Below are 17,692 nucleotides of genomic sequence, written 5' to 3'. Positions count from 1 at the left end.
TCAAAGCAATAGCAGGAAGTAACAAAAACACTAGCAAGGCAATAACAGGATTTTTGCAGATGCTTGTGCCACTGGGGAAGTCATTTTAATTGTCAGTTTTGCTGAAGCTGTGTGAGCATCTTTCATGACAAAGTAGCAGAGAAGAAGGATGGTGCGAGAGCTGTGGAAGGCAGGAGACAGAAAACTGTGTGTAAGCACACACAGTATCCAACAATAGTTTGAATATTATATCATTAACAGATATTCTGAGAGTTTTGCCTCTGCTTGAAGTCATGTTACCAAAGAGCAAGGTGTATGGGGCAGCAGAAGGACAAGAGAGATGGCTGATGCACTCTAGAATGTTTTCTCACAGAACTTGGGGGCAGAGAGAAGTTTCTGGCCAGAACTTTTGCAGCCGGATTTTATCTCCTCGGGTTTGTGTAGAAGATTTGGACCATATATTTAGTTGTCAGATTGTTAGATGAGGGCTTCCATGTGGTAGTTCCATCAGAGCCCCCTGCTGTGTTTGTGGTCTACAGTGTACTTTGAAAAATGCGTGCTCACTGTTATTACATGGCGATAAGCTTCGGTATATTTTTATCTACAAAATGTTTTGTGCATTGAATATCAAGTCTGACAGGCACAGAAGCAGTTTCTGTGGTTGCTGGTTCTTACTCCCTGCTATTACAGAGAAACACCATCCATCCAGAGTATTACTTGCATGGCAATTTCTCTAGTGAATAAAGAGATACAGGATATTTCAAATGAGTTGACCTTGCTATAAATAAACCTGGCTGCACCTGAGGAAAACAGAATTACACTAGTTTTGTCAAGCTGGCCATAAAACTGAAATCCTTACTGAAAATACTGCAATTGCCACAGAATGCTGAAATGTCAGCTCATTTCTTTGCAAATCTAACCTCTCAGTAATTGTAAATCTAATTTGATGGAAAGTCCATTGGAACAATTTGCTGATCTTTGACATTCTCATTATGTATAATGCTTTGTAAAACACTCTCTGAAATAATCTAGTGTGGAGATGTTTTTTGAATTTTTTTTTTAGAAAATGGTTGCTGTGACCCTGATTTTGAGACTTAAAAAATATATATATATTTCAAGAAAAAATAAATTATTAGAGGAAGACACACTGCCCTTTATATCACATAGAATTTTCCTCTACCAACATACAGCTGCTTTCTGTTGTGTAATTTCTAAGGTTTTATGTGATCTCTTGTCCCCTGATTCATGTGTGTCCTTTACTAGAAGATAGGAGAAAAGTAATTGGTGAGCCTGTTGAATTTTTGAGAGTATGGGTGTAACAGTGATGGCAACAATGCAAGACGGGAGAAAGAACAGTACAACTTAAAGCAGTAGTAGGATCTTGGCATTCATCTGCTGGATGCTAGTTATTATTAACTGACAGTTATTTATTAGCTATTAATTTTAAGATGCAGAAATCTCATCTTTTCTTGTTTTTGGTTTTGTTTGTTTGTTTGTTGTTTTTTGTTTTGTTTTGTTTTGTTTTGTTTTTCTCCCCATGTATTCTTTCTTTTGGTGCCTTATAGACCCTTTCCTAGAAGGATAAAATTTTTAACAGACCTCTGGAGATCAGCTGGTCTAAGCCCAACTTAGGGCAGGGCCACCATACATCAGGTAGCTCAGGGCCTCATTCTGGTGAGTTTTTCGTATGTCCATGTGTGGAGAACCCACAGCATCTCTAGGTAACTTGTTGCAGCGTTTGACCATCCTTATGGCGAAAAAGAATTTCCTAATTTCTAGTCGGAATTTTTGATGTTCCAGCTTGTGTCCATTGTCTCTCATCTCTGTGCACATCTAAGAAAAGTCTGGCTCAATCATCTCTTCTCCTTCCCATGTGGTAGCTGGAGATAGCAACAGTGTTTCCTCCCTTAACTCCCTCTTCTTAAGCATGAAATGATGTAATTCTCTCAGCATCTCCTCATGCATCATGTGCTCCAGCCCCCAGCTGCCTTGTTGACCCTTTCCGTCCGTGAGTGCAAGCAGGCACAAATTAAGCTGACCTCGGCAGGTTATGGATCTGCTGCTCTTTTATTATTGTGTGTCATTCACAAGCATTGCCACACTTAACATATGTGAAATATATTGCATTATGGCTCCTTCTTGCAGAGAGGACCACGAAGTGTTAACCACTTACACAGTGTGGTAATGAAGGGCACAAATGTCCCTTGAAATACCAAACATGTTCATGTGCTGAAACGGTCACTTAGATTGCTAAGAGAAGTCATTCTACCTGTGCACACATTATTTTAGAACATTAACATTTTATGGGTCTCTTACTGTGACTGTTGTGATTGCTTTTGTTGCTCAGTGGTCACAAAATGGTAGGATTACTTTGCAAAACCTTGACAGCTAAGATACAGGTTTGATTGCTTCATGTAATTTTAAAGTTCCACACTCTATTGTTGCATTTGATTAGCATACAAATAAAGCATCTAATATTTAACTGCTCCTCAGAGATATTAGGAGCCTAGTGTAACTAAATATAAAGAAGTTTTAATCATAATTTTCTAAGTTTAATTGTAATGCATAAATTATTAGCGCTTGTGAGAAAGCAGGCGTTACTGGGATGAAAAAGAAAACTGAAGCCAGGAGACTACAGCTGCTCATTTTTTAAACCTTAATTCTGTTCTACCTTCTTGTATCAGCTGACATACATCTTCAATGATTCCATTATTAAAATGGAACAACTTTTCCTATTAAATTCAAGGTTATTTATGAACCCGGGGGTTCATGTCGACCTGTTTAATAATGTTTAACAACATCCCTAATACTTCCCTGTTTGTTTCCATAATCTGGAAGTAGTTTCATCTTACTTCTGGCTTATTCCCATATTTATTTTTATCTTCATCAATTAACTGGTGTGAATTACTTTCAGGAATGTAGCTGTGTAAGACTATCTTGTTCAGTCTTATCACTTGGAAATAAAGGCATCCAGCTATTAATTTCTTCATTATGCAAATGCATAATAATAGATGCTCTGTGTCCTTTTATTTAAAAAAAAAAAATAAGTCCAACAAAAGCTAGGTAAAAATGAAACCCAAAGGGTGTCACCAGCGTGATATCCTGGAGGAAACACCTCACCAACCTCTGGGCCTCACACGTGGCTGGGCTCAGATTAAGCCACCGCTCGGCAGAGCAAGTGCACTTTTTTATGATTTTGCTGGGCTGTGAGGTGCAAAAAAAAACCAAACCCAACCCTTTCCACCTTAAGCACCAAAATAGATTTTGAAGGAACAGACCACATGCTGCCTCCTCGGCCCAGGTGACAAGGGCAGGTCTTTGATGAGAGGCTGCTGCTGCTGAGGGGGGCTCTTTGATTGTGAGCTGCCCGACCGCGGGCTCGCTGCTGCTGCTGGCACCAGAGCCAGGCATGCTGGTGTCAGAGAGAAGCCATCACAGTGGGCTCTGAATTCATGAATCTCACCTCCACGGGGGAGGAGCAGCCTGCTAAAGCTTTCCAGAAGTCTAAAAACACTGCTTCTCACAGCTAAAGGATTATTACCTGTTTCTCAAATGTACCCGTGTCTCCTTTGGTAAGGCAGCGTCTTGCAAACTGAAGCTGGGGTCTAGCATTCCAACTGCAGCTCAACAAAGGCGCCTAATCATGTTTTAAGTCCCATTTGTTGCGTGCCTGCAGCATGAATTAAGGGCTGTAACAGCCTTGAAATATCCACATTTGGCTTCACACCTTTTGGAAATAACCTCTGGATTTCAGCTGAATGTACTGCCTTACGAGCTACATGTTGGGAATTATATTGTTGAGATGTTGGTTAGACAGTCATAACCAAAATTTCCCCGACTAACAAAAGCTTCTGCATCAAGCAGAATGTCAAAATGAACAAAATAACTGAAGACCATCTTTATTTTTTATCAGTTTTAATGAGCAGAATACTTCAGAGGGAAATATCATGTCCTGTACATGGTATAATGTGAAGGGAGCAGTCTTGTTAGGAAGAAGGAAAGAGGTAAAAAAAAAGAAGCTCAGCAGTGGCTGAGTTGAAAAAGTTGTGTTAATTCCAGCTTTGTTTGGAACATTGTTTTCTGCTTTCACATTTTGTGTTCTTGACTTCCTTAAAGAGGGGACTAACTTTTCAGAGGTTTTTTAAGAGGAAATGTCATTTAATGAACCACTTCAGTTAAGAAAGAGTGGATGCTAAGTGATGAGGGCTAATGAGACAATTTAAGATGAAGAGTTTATATTGAAAATCTCATGCAGTTAAAACAGAATAAGAACTGAATAGGAAAAGGAAGGGAAAGTTACTTGTTGAAGTGATGAAATAGTAGATGAGTAGAATATTTCTAGAGCAAAAAAAGACCGATGAGATTTTTTCCTAGGCTCAAAATGCTTTCAAGAACTTTTTCCAGAGCGCTGTCAAGGTGGAAACTAATTTTTAACATGGCAGTGTAAAGATGCTGTCTTTTTAAGAGCTGTAGAGCAGCAAGGGCTTTCTGCTCAGTTTTAGAACAACAATTTACAGGGCCAGAACTCTCCTTGTTGGGCAGCATCTTGATTTACACAGAGTGTCCTGGTACACTTTCTGGACAGAATGAATGTTCCATAAGAACCATGACGATGTGACCAGAAATATCCACAGTTTGACTAGGAGATGGTATTTGCACCAGTATTTTCAATTTTGAATTAATTTTATTGTTGTTCTGTGAGTTATAAAGCTCAAGAAGCTGTAAATCATAAGAACAGCCCTTGTAACCACAATTTGTTGCTCTGTGAATATCCTCCAGACATTTTTGCCCAGCTTTTCTTTCTTACCATCAGTTTTTTTAAATACCTTCAGCAACGTACTAAATTCTGACTGTCCACATGTTGCAGCCACCACTGCAAGAAGAGCTGTGGAGTAAATGGTGAAATGGCAGCATCATTTTCTATTTTTTCCCTTGAAATTGGTATTGTTTCTTTTTGAAGGTGCTGGTTGGGATTTTTCTTTAAGGGAAGACCCTTAAGCCCCTGAATTTCTGTTCAGAGAGAGGCCTGCATTTCTTTTGCTGCAGACAGTGTAGAATTTGAAACTATTGGTATATTTTGCAGGACTTGTCTGATTTTTAAAGTTCTCCTCCATAACTGTTCCAGCACACTACTTACACTTATTTCCCCAGTGTTAGACTTTCTACAGCTTTCTGGCATCAGGAACAAGCTCAGGCTGCTATTAAATTGGGTTTACCATCTTCAAATAGTGTGAGCACAATCAGCATTTAGTAAAATAAACATGGCCCCATTATTTCTTAATGCCTTGCTTAACAACTTTAAGATTAGACCCGTCTCCCATACTCCCAGTAGGCAGCACTTAAACAGTGAGTAATATTTCTGTCTGCCGTAGTCAAGTAATCCCAAATGTAAGTAATTTACAGGATGGCATTAGGGACTGTTACAAGAGACATATTGTAATATGTCACTGAAAATCAGCCTGCCTCTGCACATTTGATCAACAGCCAGATGGAGGCTTTTATCACATTTATTTAATCTGAAATATACATAGTAATTACAGTGGACCTCTGATTTTTCAGTCCTCGTTGCTGTCTCAGGAGAAGGTAGGAAATGAATCTGTCAGTTGGAAACTGGTGTGGATGTGACCCCCTTGGTAGAATCTGGATTCATTGCAGCTAGTGGTGCTGACAGCAGAGATCATGCTGCTGGAAATGAATGCAGGCTGCCAAGTTTAAAAACAAAACAAAACAAAACAAAAAAGCCCATAAACCAAAAATCTGTGGCTTTATTTTTTTATGAATACAGAAAGACTTCAGGAAAGCAAAGACCAATGTTATTCTTAGCAAATCCATTACCAATCAATGGCATGAAGAGCTAACAGTGTCTTACTAATAGCTGGATGGTATTTAACTTTAAGGCATCTGAAAACAACAGTCTTAATGTTCCCACAGGAGAATTTGGTTAAGCTATTGGATTCCATCAAGCATGTCATTATTTAATGGGGAAAATATTGTTGACATAAAGAATGGATAGCATTCACTTAAACCAGAGGCTAAAATTCAAACAAATTGAAGGTAATTTTATTTCTTGGACAGAAACTTCACGAATGGATGTAACTGCTGTCCCAAAAAATTTGCAAAGGATTTTATGCCCTAATTAGAGCAGCAATAGAAGATGTCTCACATATTCACAGTGGTGCACACCTTCTTATCAATAATTTATTCCTCTTTTCAGTTACTCTGTGCATTACAACAGACTGTCTCATCTAATGTCTCTCACATCTCTCTTTCTGAGATGAGCTGGATCATCCTCTTTTGGATCAGTTACCCTAACCTCAAGTATGCCTGGCTAATCTTCTGGAGATATATTGACAGATAAAATATACTACTAACTGCCAAAGAAGAAATTCTGTTACAATTACTCATTCTGAGTAGTCCCATGACAGATTAAATTACTATTCAGCATGAATAAGGTGTCAGATTCTGGCTGTAAGTGGCTGGTTTACTGGGGTGTTTTGATGTCATTATAGGCTTATAATTATTCTAATCTGATTTGGTAAGAAAAAAATTAGTATGACAAGCATAAAGAATTCATTTGAACAATAGGTTTTCTTCCACCACAGACTAAGTTTTAATTAGAGCTGTTCTTCAATTAAATTAAATCTGCCCTTCTTGGTTTTAAAACTCTCATGAACATATTCAGTACGCTGTACCTGGTGCAACTGTGAATCTTTTACTGCCTCTCTGATTCTTATACAACCGTGCCTGTTCTTGGCTAACTTTATGTGTGTGGCTCTGCTTTACTGGTGAGAAAGCCTTCTCCTCCCCAGCTTCTGCCATCTCTCTCTCTCTCCACTTCACTGATCCTCTCCATCCATTTGTTTCATGCCATTTCTTAACTAAAAGTATGTGTTTCTTCCACTGCTTACTTGAGGCAGTATTTATTATTTGAGCTCTCACCGATTAGCTCTGAGAAGCAAACTGCGAGGGAGTTCACATAGCAGCATAAAAAAACAAAGTGGCAAAGAGGTCACAGTGGGAATATTTATGTTACTTTCTAGTAGGTTTAAGCTACTGAGACTTCCTTAATTTAGCAGAGTAACTTTCTTAAATGCTTTGAGCGATCGCTCCCTCAGCAATCTCACCGTAGTAGTTCATGGTGTGTAGTTATGGTGATAATGAGTTGCTTTCTCGCAGTATGGGAAAGATAAGACTGCCAGAGACCATCTGAGTGCCTGGCCCCAGCCCTTGCAATGGCAGCCAGCAACAGATGCCCACGCTCAGCAAATTCCATGGAGCACTTGTGCCGTGATCCCTTCCCTCGCAATCGTGTTCGCGTTTTCTCCAGCAAACCAAAGTCTGTGGGAAGCGACCAAAAGCCACAGCTAAAAGGTACTGCGAGGAAGGGAGCAGAAAAGTGCATTGGCATCTCCAGTTTCTGTATTAATTAGGGAATGGTTTAATATTTATATAGATAAGTAACTTCTGGTGACAGGAAAAGGAGCTGTGCACCCACCTACTCCATCTGATCGCTGGTCTTTTTCTGATGAAGAAAACCAAGAAGAACAGGGATCCCCCTATATTTATTGATTTTCTAGGTAGAGACAGGTTGGGAATTTTTTGTTTGGTTGGTTGGTTGGTTGGGTTTGGGTTTTTTTTTGGTTGGTTTTTTGTTTTGTTTTGTTTTGTTTTGTTTTGATATCTAATAGGTGGATGTTTCCAAACTTCAGTCTGCTATTTTTTTTGTTTTCTGCAATGAAGGCACTGAGCATTCTGGAACTTCACTAGAAGATGAAAATTAAAATGCTGGAACAGTCAACTCATTCAACTTAACAGGGAAAATCTCATGTCATCTATGACAGTTGTCTCTTTCCCTTCAGCCTCCTGTTTCAATAGAAAGAAGTTATAGCTGAATGGGCTGCAAGTATTTCTTCAAACCCAGAATTGACTTAATTATCCTCTACAGAAAATAAGATGAAGACAAAAAGTTGCAGATTTTAGATCTTTTTTTTCTTCCTAAGACAAAGTCTGAAGCAATTAATGAGTTTATTGACAGCCAAAAATATAATGTTGTCAATAAGAAAAATCTTTTATGTGCTCTAATTAGGGGAACTGTTCCCTTCAGGAATCTGGAGCTTTTAAAGCAGCATAAAAAAGAAAAAAATCTTTAAAAAACCCCATGTCAGTGACACAGGCACAAAATCAGGAACAAGGCTCTAAGGACCCTGAAAATTATTGTTAAACTTTTCATCATAACGTTGTAGGTGTACAGCTCTCTTCTAAGTATTTTAAAGAAAGTACATTTACAAAATAAATAGGTAAGGGCAATGCTTTTATTCACTTTGACAAGGGCCACCTACTCACAAATACACAGAAGACATTTGGGTTTTTCTTTCCACGAAATAAGTCTTAGATTCACAGGAACAACATGAGCTCTTCAAAAGGAGCTGTGGTTTTCAGCTGCTGAAACATTAGTGTGGGACTTATCCTTCTGGGATGTGGGTTCTTCTTAATAGGAATGTATATATAATTCAGTACTGTGAAAAAAGAAAAAAAAAACAACAGAGGGAAAATGGGCCAAATGTGCTATTGCAGTAACATGGGAAGAAAAGGCTATCAATTCCTTTGAAGATTTACAAGTCAACTTTTTTCTTGTCTGTCTTCTGTGTGGTTGATGATGTTCTACTGTTAAAACAGCAGTTTATGTATGCTGTATATTAGTACACTGTTCTTCTTTGCTTCAGGCACTGAAGGAAAAAAGAAGCCTGTCACATATTTTAAGTTTGGAATTGGTTAATAACAAAACACATTTTCAATGAATTTCACAACCAGCCCCTTTGGGCAGCTACTCTTTGCAATTTAAATGAAGGTGCAGAAACTTTCTTCTCCCCCTTAACAATACTTTCACAAGTTTCACGTTCATGTGTTTTAGTGGTTAGTAGTATATTACAAAAGGAGATTAGGAGTACCTATTTCAGCACTCCTGGCCAGGCAAGGAAAAATTGAACTCTGGGTGCCCAAATTAAGATGCTAAAATGGGTAAATTCTACTCACCAGCATTTATCACAGAGAGCACTGCTGCCACTTTTCCTAAGGCAAATACCTTGTCAGCTATCACTTCAGTCTAACCTTCTATCCATGTTGTGAGAAAATTCCTACTTTAATCTTTTTTCCTACTGATGTAAGACCCAATCATTGAGGTTCTGTTTTTGAAGTTTTGGGATTTTTTTGTTTTGTTTTGTTGTGCTGTTGGGGTGGTTTTATTTGGTTGGGTTGTGTTGGTTTAAATTTTACTTTTTTTTTCCCCAAAATTTGCATTGGTGGGACAGTTAAATATCGTATGGACCCTGTGGCTAAATCTGGCAGATTTTGTTAGTCTGGCTACATTTTAAAACTCATGTTTGTGCCATGAGCTGCAGAGGGAAATCTCTGTTTTCCATGAGATGCCTCGTGGCTGACTGCCTTTTTAGCTGAATTACAGAAATGCTGCAGTGTGAGCTCACCCCTAATGAGACAGGAGGGAAGAGAAGCAGGAAGGGTGGGTTTTGGGGGAAAGGGGAAAAAGGAGCGGTAAGAAGGGCTCAGATGTTATAAATGCCACTTGACCGTGGGAAAAGGTTAAAACAGGATCTGTGCCATATTGAGCACTGAAGTATTTGCAATGGAGAGGAATCTCTAATGAAAAATTGAAAACTCTAATGAAAAATTGATTCTTGGGCAGAGATTTTGACTGAAGCTTTTGTCTCTGTTAGGGTTTTTACAAAGGTATCTGTCTTACGCATTCTCTGATATCTCATAAGGTCTGAGCTCCTACTGTAACCTGCACTCCCAGATTAGTTATAGGAAAACAATAATCTTGAGATCTTTAATGCCTCTTGAAACCTGCTATAATGGATCCATGGTCCTTAAGTAATTTGGAGAGAGTAAGAGCATGATCATACAAGATATCTCTCCTTAGGAAATTACACTGACAGGCAGGGAGGTGTCAGTGGGTAATATTTCTAATGTAACTTACATTCACTGGTGGACTCCACAAAGCCCAAAACTACCTGCTTTCCATAGTTTTTTGCAGTTTGCTCTCTTGGCCAGAGCACTTGAAAGTAGAGCAGTTGTAGATGCCTTAGAATTTGTGGTTCCTTGATAGATTTTCTCCAGAAATCTTCACTGTCTCCCACAACTCCTTTTCACTCTTGGCTGCACCAATTCAGCAGCCTCTCAAATATGACAGAGTGATTTATTTAATTTTTGTGCTTTTTTGGGTTTCTCCACCCTAACATGCACACTGCTTTACTGATCTGATTTTGAGCCTGGTCCTTCAAACAATTGCTTTTGCAAGAGTGGGAAGTATTGGCAAGTTGTACTGGGGGTGACAGCAAGACCCTGAATATGGGGAAAGAAGCAGGAGCCATTTCAAGAGATTTTTCTGCCATATAAATTAAAACATGGAGCCCCAGGATCTCTTGTTAGAGTGACGCTACTCTGCCACAGCAATTGATTATTCATGAAATCAGTAAAAGTGACTGTAGGTTGGTGGTTTCACTACTTCTGTGAGAAATGGGACATCCCTGTTCTTTTCCCAGCCTTAGGGAACAGTTCATTTATGAATAATATATATACTTAATATCTCTTCATTTAGTGAATGCTCTTTAAGCTTCACAGCAAATTAGGACCTTTATTTCCAATTTTTCTTTTAGTACAAATGGTCAAAACAAATTATTATTTTGGATGCCTCAAACCTAGGTCATCTCAGAGCGATTTTTTTAAAAATTCAGATTTGAGATGAAAATACATGTTGATAAAGTTCTACAGTAGAGGGGACTAGTTGAGCATATATTCCCAAAAATATGCCATTTCGGCATTCACAAATGTGCATGTTCTGCCTTTGCTCAGGAAGGGGTTATCTGACCCTTTCCTGCAGCCTGCTCAGTCAAGTCAACTATGCATAAATAAGAAGGAAACTTATGCACGAAGAAACTGAAATTAGATGAATAATTAACATATACTTTATGCAAAAGCATGAAAAACTGTTCCAAAATTTCTCTGCTTAACTAAAGTGTGAATTCATATTAAAATATTCTACACTGAAACTTTGTCAGCAGGTCATAAAAGCACATATCTGCTTATTTAATAGGTCTAAGATTTATCTGATGTGTTTCATTTCCTGGTGAATGATACATTTTTTTTACTCTTAGTCATTTTAAGAGTGTTATTTAATTTAAGTGTGTGTTATTTCATTTAAGTGTATTCACTCTCTGTGAAAAAATAGTAATGGCCAAATCCCAGAAGTTGCAAATGGGTACATCTTTGCAGCATCAGCAATCAGTACTTTGAAGAGGCTTCCTAAATTTAGAACAAAAGCAAATAAAAGAAAGTTACGAGATTTTGCGTCATTATCTTTCTATAAGATTTTCTCAGTCTCATCAAAAGATGAAATAGAAGAAGAACTGATCTTTGAAGAAGAACCAGTCTGATTGCAAAATTGTAATTTCGCTGTTTCAGGCCATGACTCCTGTAGCTCTCTGTGGTCATGCAGGAAAAAACAGTATATACTTGACACAGTAACAGTGTAATCTCTTTTTTTTTTGTTTTTTTTTAATGGAAACAGCTGGGTTATAAGTATGTATAATGCTTTATAGATACCTAAAATACAAAAAGGCATAGTTTCCAAATCCCTGTATTTTTATCTTTCAAATACTGATCAGGCACATTTTGACATAGAAATTATTAATACGATGATAGATAGCCCCAGATCTATAATTCACTCATGGGGCTTCGGTCATTTCATGGAAGGCAAAAGTATAGTGCATTACTCTGCATGCATAATGTGGAGCTTATTTATATTTAATGCTAACATTATTTTTCAATGAGGAGACTATTCATGAGGTATGCTTCCTGTTCAGAATATTGTTTATGTTGTAGAGATTTTCATTTTGAGGTGAAAAAATGCTTGTTTCCCAAGAAAACATTGGCCACTTTGAAGGATCTTCATTTCCTTCTCCTCCATCTTTCCCTTCCTCTCCTTCCTTTCCTTTTTCCTTTTTAATAAATAATTTGTTCATTGGGAATATGTATTATTATAATATGTATAATATTGCACATTGGTAATAGGTCATGTATAAGTTTTTTCCTGGACAAACTTCTCTAGCAATGCTAACCAATATAATTTGGCCTTGATAGCAAGGTTGCGATCACAGCAAAAAATAAAATACTACTTTTGCAGTCCAATGAATACCTACATTAATTTTAATGCTAAAAATTTCAACCCATAGCAGCATTAGAATCTCATTAGTCTGCACTAATAGGTGGAAACCTTATGTTTATGCTGGCTTTAGGTCACTTCATGAGGTCACATCAGGTATGTCAGAGGAGGAGTGAGTCACTATATATAGGATGAAAACGCAGAGGAGTACTCAGTGTATTGTGAGGATTTTTATCTAAAATATTTTTATAAAGCTCACAGAGGACATACTCTGTAAATCTGGGTATTGAGGTAAGGCTGTGCACTTCAATCAGCTTTTCAAAAAAATGCCTCTAAAGTTCTGTGCTAACCCTTGTCTGGATTATACTCTGCATCAGGAAGTCTGTTATCCCTTAAAATATCTCCTCTCATTCTTTGGTGTTGCTGCCAGTATACTAGCACGAGTAGTTAGTTTTTTAGTGGGAAAACACTTTCTTGCTGCTCCTCCTGACCCAGTGTTGTAGAAGAGCATCTCCTGCAGGTCTCACACAGGCCCTGGTCCCCAGAGCCCAGATGGGTGCTGCCTCTGTGCTGCAGGGAGGAGGTTTAACCTCAACATTGCCACAGGCACCACAAAAGGAGGAATTTTCTAGATGGCTCAAGCAGGACTGGCATTCCTGCAGCAAGCTGTCACCTTTCATCTTGTCAAGGGAGCAGTCACCTCCTCCTTGCTCCTCTCAGAAAATAAAGCCCCTGCAAGGCACGGGAGAGGATGGCTGCACGCTCCAAGCTCTTGCTGTGCCAAGGCAGTGCTTCAGCATTCTTGCTTTCCCCTGTGAGTCTGCTGGTGCACAGAACTTGGGGTTCAGTTTTAATCATCAAAAAAAAAAAAAAAACTAAGTGCCCTTGGACTGATTATGGGTGCTCAGCATAGTGGTGCCACCGACAGTAGTACTGTCCCAGGGGCTCCGTGGAGATGGAGGAGGGAGCAGCCACAGCTGATTTTATAGGGTGTTTGTAGCTTTTTTGAGGCCCTAAACCTGTCATTTGCTGTCATGTCTACATGATGTGATCAGCTTCCCCAAAGTCCGCTTGGCAGCCAGAAGAGAATGATGTAGGAGCTCTGAAGGCCAGGAACAAGTCACAGTCATGTCTGATGAGTCCAGTGACTGTGAAGAGCAGAACTGAATCTCTAACAGTGGCCAAATCACTCTGTGCTCCAGCAAACCTGCAAGTGTAGTTTCAGAATGCCTCTTTTCTGTGTAAATATGTTTCCTTCCTTTCCCTTTTTCAAAGGGAAGAAGTTGTTTGCAAACTATTCGTGGAATATAAACAGCTCATACAAGGGAAATGCCCTTGAAGCAGTGAGAGTGGATTGACTGCAGCATACAGTACATGCTAATAGCATCTTCAGAGAATTACTATTACTTCATAGGAGAGGCGTTTTCATTATAATAAAAATCTTACCACGATCCTGAGATTGAATTTTTACCTTCTCCTGCATATATCTGGTGAGTCAACAGTCACAGGTTGCTGGTTCATTGTTGAAAAGCTCCCAAGAATTACTCACCACTAAGTAAGGCCATTTCCCATGACTGCTTCTTTGCAACTCTTGTGAAGCATCAGGCAATGTAGCAGGCTCATGACCAGCACAGAAAGCTTGAATCTGACAGTATTCCTAGAGCTCTGAACAGAGTCAATAAAATGAACCTGCTAATACATGGTTATATCTATTGCAGCTTACTCGCATTGGGTATTAATCAAGCAGTCATAGTAAGTTCACAAACTGACACTTGAGACTGAATGATGATCTTTCAGGTTGCCTGATACCTTTATCTGACCGAATTCATGCAGACTCAGCCATGTGCAGAGGAGAGCTCGGCACGGCTGCACTTTATCTACCTTTTTATTTCTGGTGCAATAGGATAGGAATGAAGAGAAAAGAATATATAAGGGTTCCCCACTGAGAATCAATTCTATAAATTATGTATTATGCAGACACTATTCTGCTGATGCTATCCAATCCCCAATTCTCAGTTCCTTGTTTTTCCTTCTATAAATAGCTATGGCCAGGTTTTCAGTTGTGAAATGATGAGGACAAAACTACAAACCTTTTCCATTTAATAACCTCTGCCAAACGAAGAATAAGGTAATATTTTTTGTAACAGTGATGTCCTCAGGGTTTTAACAGTCTGGGAATACAAGCAGCACTGTGTTGTTGATAAGTTACTGGGGGCAAAAGTGGGAATAACCATTTTGAATATTAAAGAAGGAAATGCCCTATTTTCAGGATGATCAGTATAAAGCTTGGTATTCTGAATTTTCCTGTCATATTTTGTCTGTGTAGGACCACTCTTGCTTTTTGTTTCTCCCTCTAGATCCAAATGCTTTGGCTGGACAGACCGGACCTGACCACGCTCTTATAGGAGGAATAGTGGCTGTAGTTGTGTTTGTCACACTATGTTCTATAATTCTCCTTGGTCGATACCTGGCAAGACATAAAGGTAGGACAGATTTAGCAGAAGTTCCATCACTTTTGGAAGCAGGGCCTGAATTCACCTGGGGGTGCCATTCCCTTTTGCCTTCCCCCATCTGCTAAAGGCTTTGAGTAAAAGAGTTTAGTTCACAGTCCAGTTGCAAATGAAGCCCCTGTGAGTGTTGACCAGTTTTCCAGTGGACTGGCTAAGGCAAAGGACGTGTCATCTTATAAGTCAGTTATTTAGAGAGACTAAGAGGTAAGATTGCCTCTTGGTTTTGGCCCTTAACCTAGACACTTTAACTACATGATCTCATAGTTTTAACTAGTATATCAATTCAGCAGAATATATATATACATATATGTGTGTATATATATATATCTCAAGTGAACAAGATTTTTCATTTTAATAAATTATGCTGATATTTTAAGTGTGTATTCAAAAGATAATATTAGAAACCAGTGGTAAATTTTCAGATCAGTTTACCAAGGATCCCTCTGGAATAAGGGATTAATTCCTGGGGCAAGCTTTACTTTGTTCAGTGATTTCACTTTAATAATTCTGCTCTTTTCATTTTCAGTCCCCTCTGCCCTTAGAGATAACAGGGATGGAGTGACACTGATTTCTGACTTCTCTATGATTTGATTTTAACCTAGCTAATTCCAAAATAATTTCTTGAGATTTAACCTCTGCATGTTTTGTAGACCTGTTGTTAACACTTAGTTGATTCCATGCCACTCCCCTCAAAAAAATTTTAAAAAGGAATGAAGAGAGGATGAGTGTTGGTATTAATTCATTAATTCTCAAGTTAGATAATCATATGCCTAGCAAACATAAGCTCATAAAGACATCTTTTTAATTTCATTGGACTGTGTGAGGAAAAACCAAGATTATTTTTTTAATGAGCTGATGAAAATGTGTCTCTTCTGTTTTATTTTTCTGAATGAACAGTTATACTTCTTATGCCAACATAAATAATGCTTCTCACAAAGTGAAAGTTGACTCTTGTACACAATTCTTTTTATTCATATCCATTGCATAAAGATAACTGTGATAGTATAGTGTGACTTGGTTCAGTTAATAAAACTGCCTCAATTTTGTAATTCTTGCAAAATACTATGATACAATTCTGTAAAATTAAAGCATAGATACGATCAAGAAAGAAGTACAAATAATCAATGGCCATTAAAATAAAATGAAAACCAAAATACATTTATGAATATCTAAGTCTTCAAAGTTAGTTTGGTTTTGATAGTTAATTACTCTATGAAACAACCAAGATTTTATCACTTATTCTAGAATTGCAAAATATATTGCATATTACTGCAGTTAGATAAAGTGGATTTTTATTAAAATATTTCCTTAATTTATTGTGAATATAATATAGTTTGTGTATGTGGATTAGCAGTATAAAAAGTGTAAATATTTCTTAGGCAAATGAGAAAGTTGATCATACCTTTACGGTGCATACTAAGACTGTGTAAAAATATTTGTCCATTCATTAAATAATCAGAGCATTTTTAGAAATGTGCTTCCTATAATGCAGTGTAAAGCTAAAAAAAAAACCCCTAATCTTTCTTTTTTTTTTTCTTTTTCTTTTCTGTTGTACTGATTCCTATAGGAACATATTTAACAAATGAAGCAAAAGGAGCTGAAGATGCACCTGATGCCGACACAGCCATTATCAATGCAGAAGGCAGCCAAGTCAATGCAGAGGAGAAAAAGGAGTATTTCATTTAGATGCAGAGCTAGAATCTTGGAGTTTTACTTATCAGGCTGACTGCTGGAGGAAACTGGCTATCATTTCTCAGAATTCATTTCTGCCATCTTATGCTATCTTTATTAACTTGCATACCTTCTATAAGTAGCCAGTTTATGCCAACAATCAGCTGTTGACATCATCATTCTATAATTACAGTATCATGCGTAAAACAGGACATTTCTTATTGCCTAAAAATCATATCCACTGCTCTCTTAACATACAGTGCTTGAATATACAGCCTTAACAATGTTAATCATCATCTTAATCCAAGTTTTCTACATTTTTAAATGTTATGCAGCTTTCTTTTTCAGTTTTCTTTTATCATGTCCCTACTAGTATGTCATAGAACAAAATTCATAACGAATACTATTAGGTAAGGTCCTAATTTACTCACAGAAAATGTTAAGTCTAAGATTAGAGGTTTACAAAGAATGTTTTATATGTGTCTATCTATAATTCAGACAGCAACTTGTTTTTGAAACATCTGCCCTTGGAAACACAATTTGAAATCTGTTTAGTATAGTTTCCTTTATGTTCGGGTTTGGTGGAAAAAAAAGATCATCCCAGTGAATTTTTTGTTTTGTTTTGTTTTGCTTTGCTTTGTTATGATTGAAGTGGTACCTTGATAACAATGCCATGTTTCAGTGGTGAAAACATGCTGAATAGCTATACATATTCTGCAAAGTTAGATAATAGTGCTTTATTTGAAACAGTTTGTCCTACCCTTTTACTGGCTTTTGGAATCACAAAGATTAGAGAACTTTCTAAGTAATTTATGTTTTTATAATTTATTTGCTAAACATGAACTCACCTGCCTACTCAAATTTGAAGTGTTCATGGGACACAACTGCAAGGCATTTTAGTATCTGTATATAGTGCATATAATAAATTCAATTAAACATTATTTGATACATATTCAACTTTTTTTGGCAGTAGCTAAGTCAGTCACAAGCAAGCATTTTCTAATGTCCATTATATCCCTTTAGATATGACTCAAATCAATATTCTGAGTAGGAGTATTTTTGTCTGTATGTCCTAGCACTGTTCAGCAGCAAACTTTTCTAGTTCTTGTTAATTTTTTCTTTGTTATACAATGGAAGCACAATGTTATATGGGAAGGTAGTTTTAAGCTAACAACCAGTGCACAGCCTCAGGTTTTAAATTACAACCACATTTGATTACTATCCTTAAAAAATACTATTGAGTTGCTAAAATTCTCAGTTTTTAATTTGGCAGTTCCAGAGCTGCTTCTCTATGTTGGTTTGCCAAAAAAAAAAAAAAAAAAAAAAAAAAAAAAAAAAAAAAAAAAAAAAAAAA

The 17,692-nt window shown here is 37.6% G+C and overlaps 1 protein-coding gene across 1 annotated transcript in view; it reads left to right on the top strand.

Annotated features, from left to right (window-relative positions):
• CADM2 (cell adhesion molecule 2) overlaps window positions 1–17,692 on the top strand; it is a 201,202-nt gene extending 183,510 nt beyond the window's left edge. Inside the window, exons 10-11 of the mRNA XM_027897992.1 lie at window positions 14,515–14,640; window positions 16,235–17,692. Coding sequence (XP_027753793.1) covers window positions 14,515–14,640; window positions 16,235–16,353 — 245 coding nt within the window. The 3' untranslated portion in view covers window positions 16,354–17,692. The remainder of the gene's footprint in view (window positions 1–14,514; window positions 14,641–16,234) is intronic.

The sequence above is a fragment of the Empidonax traillii genome, unplaced genomic scaffold (genome assembly GCF_003031625.1).
Source record: "Empidonax traillii isolate 1590-97213 ecotype Southwest subspecies unplaced genomic scaffold, ASM303162v1 scaffold573:size406305, whole genome shotgun sequence".
NCBI lineage: Eukaryota > Metazoa > Chordata > Aves > Passeriformes > Tyrannidae > Empidonax > Empidonax traillii.
The sequence above is the reverse complement of the archived record's forward strand: the minus strand, read 5'-3'. Positions and strand labels throughout refer to the sequence as shown.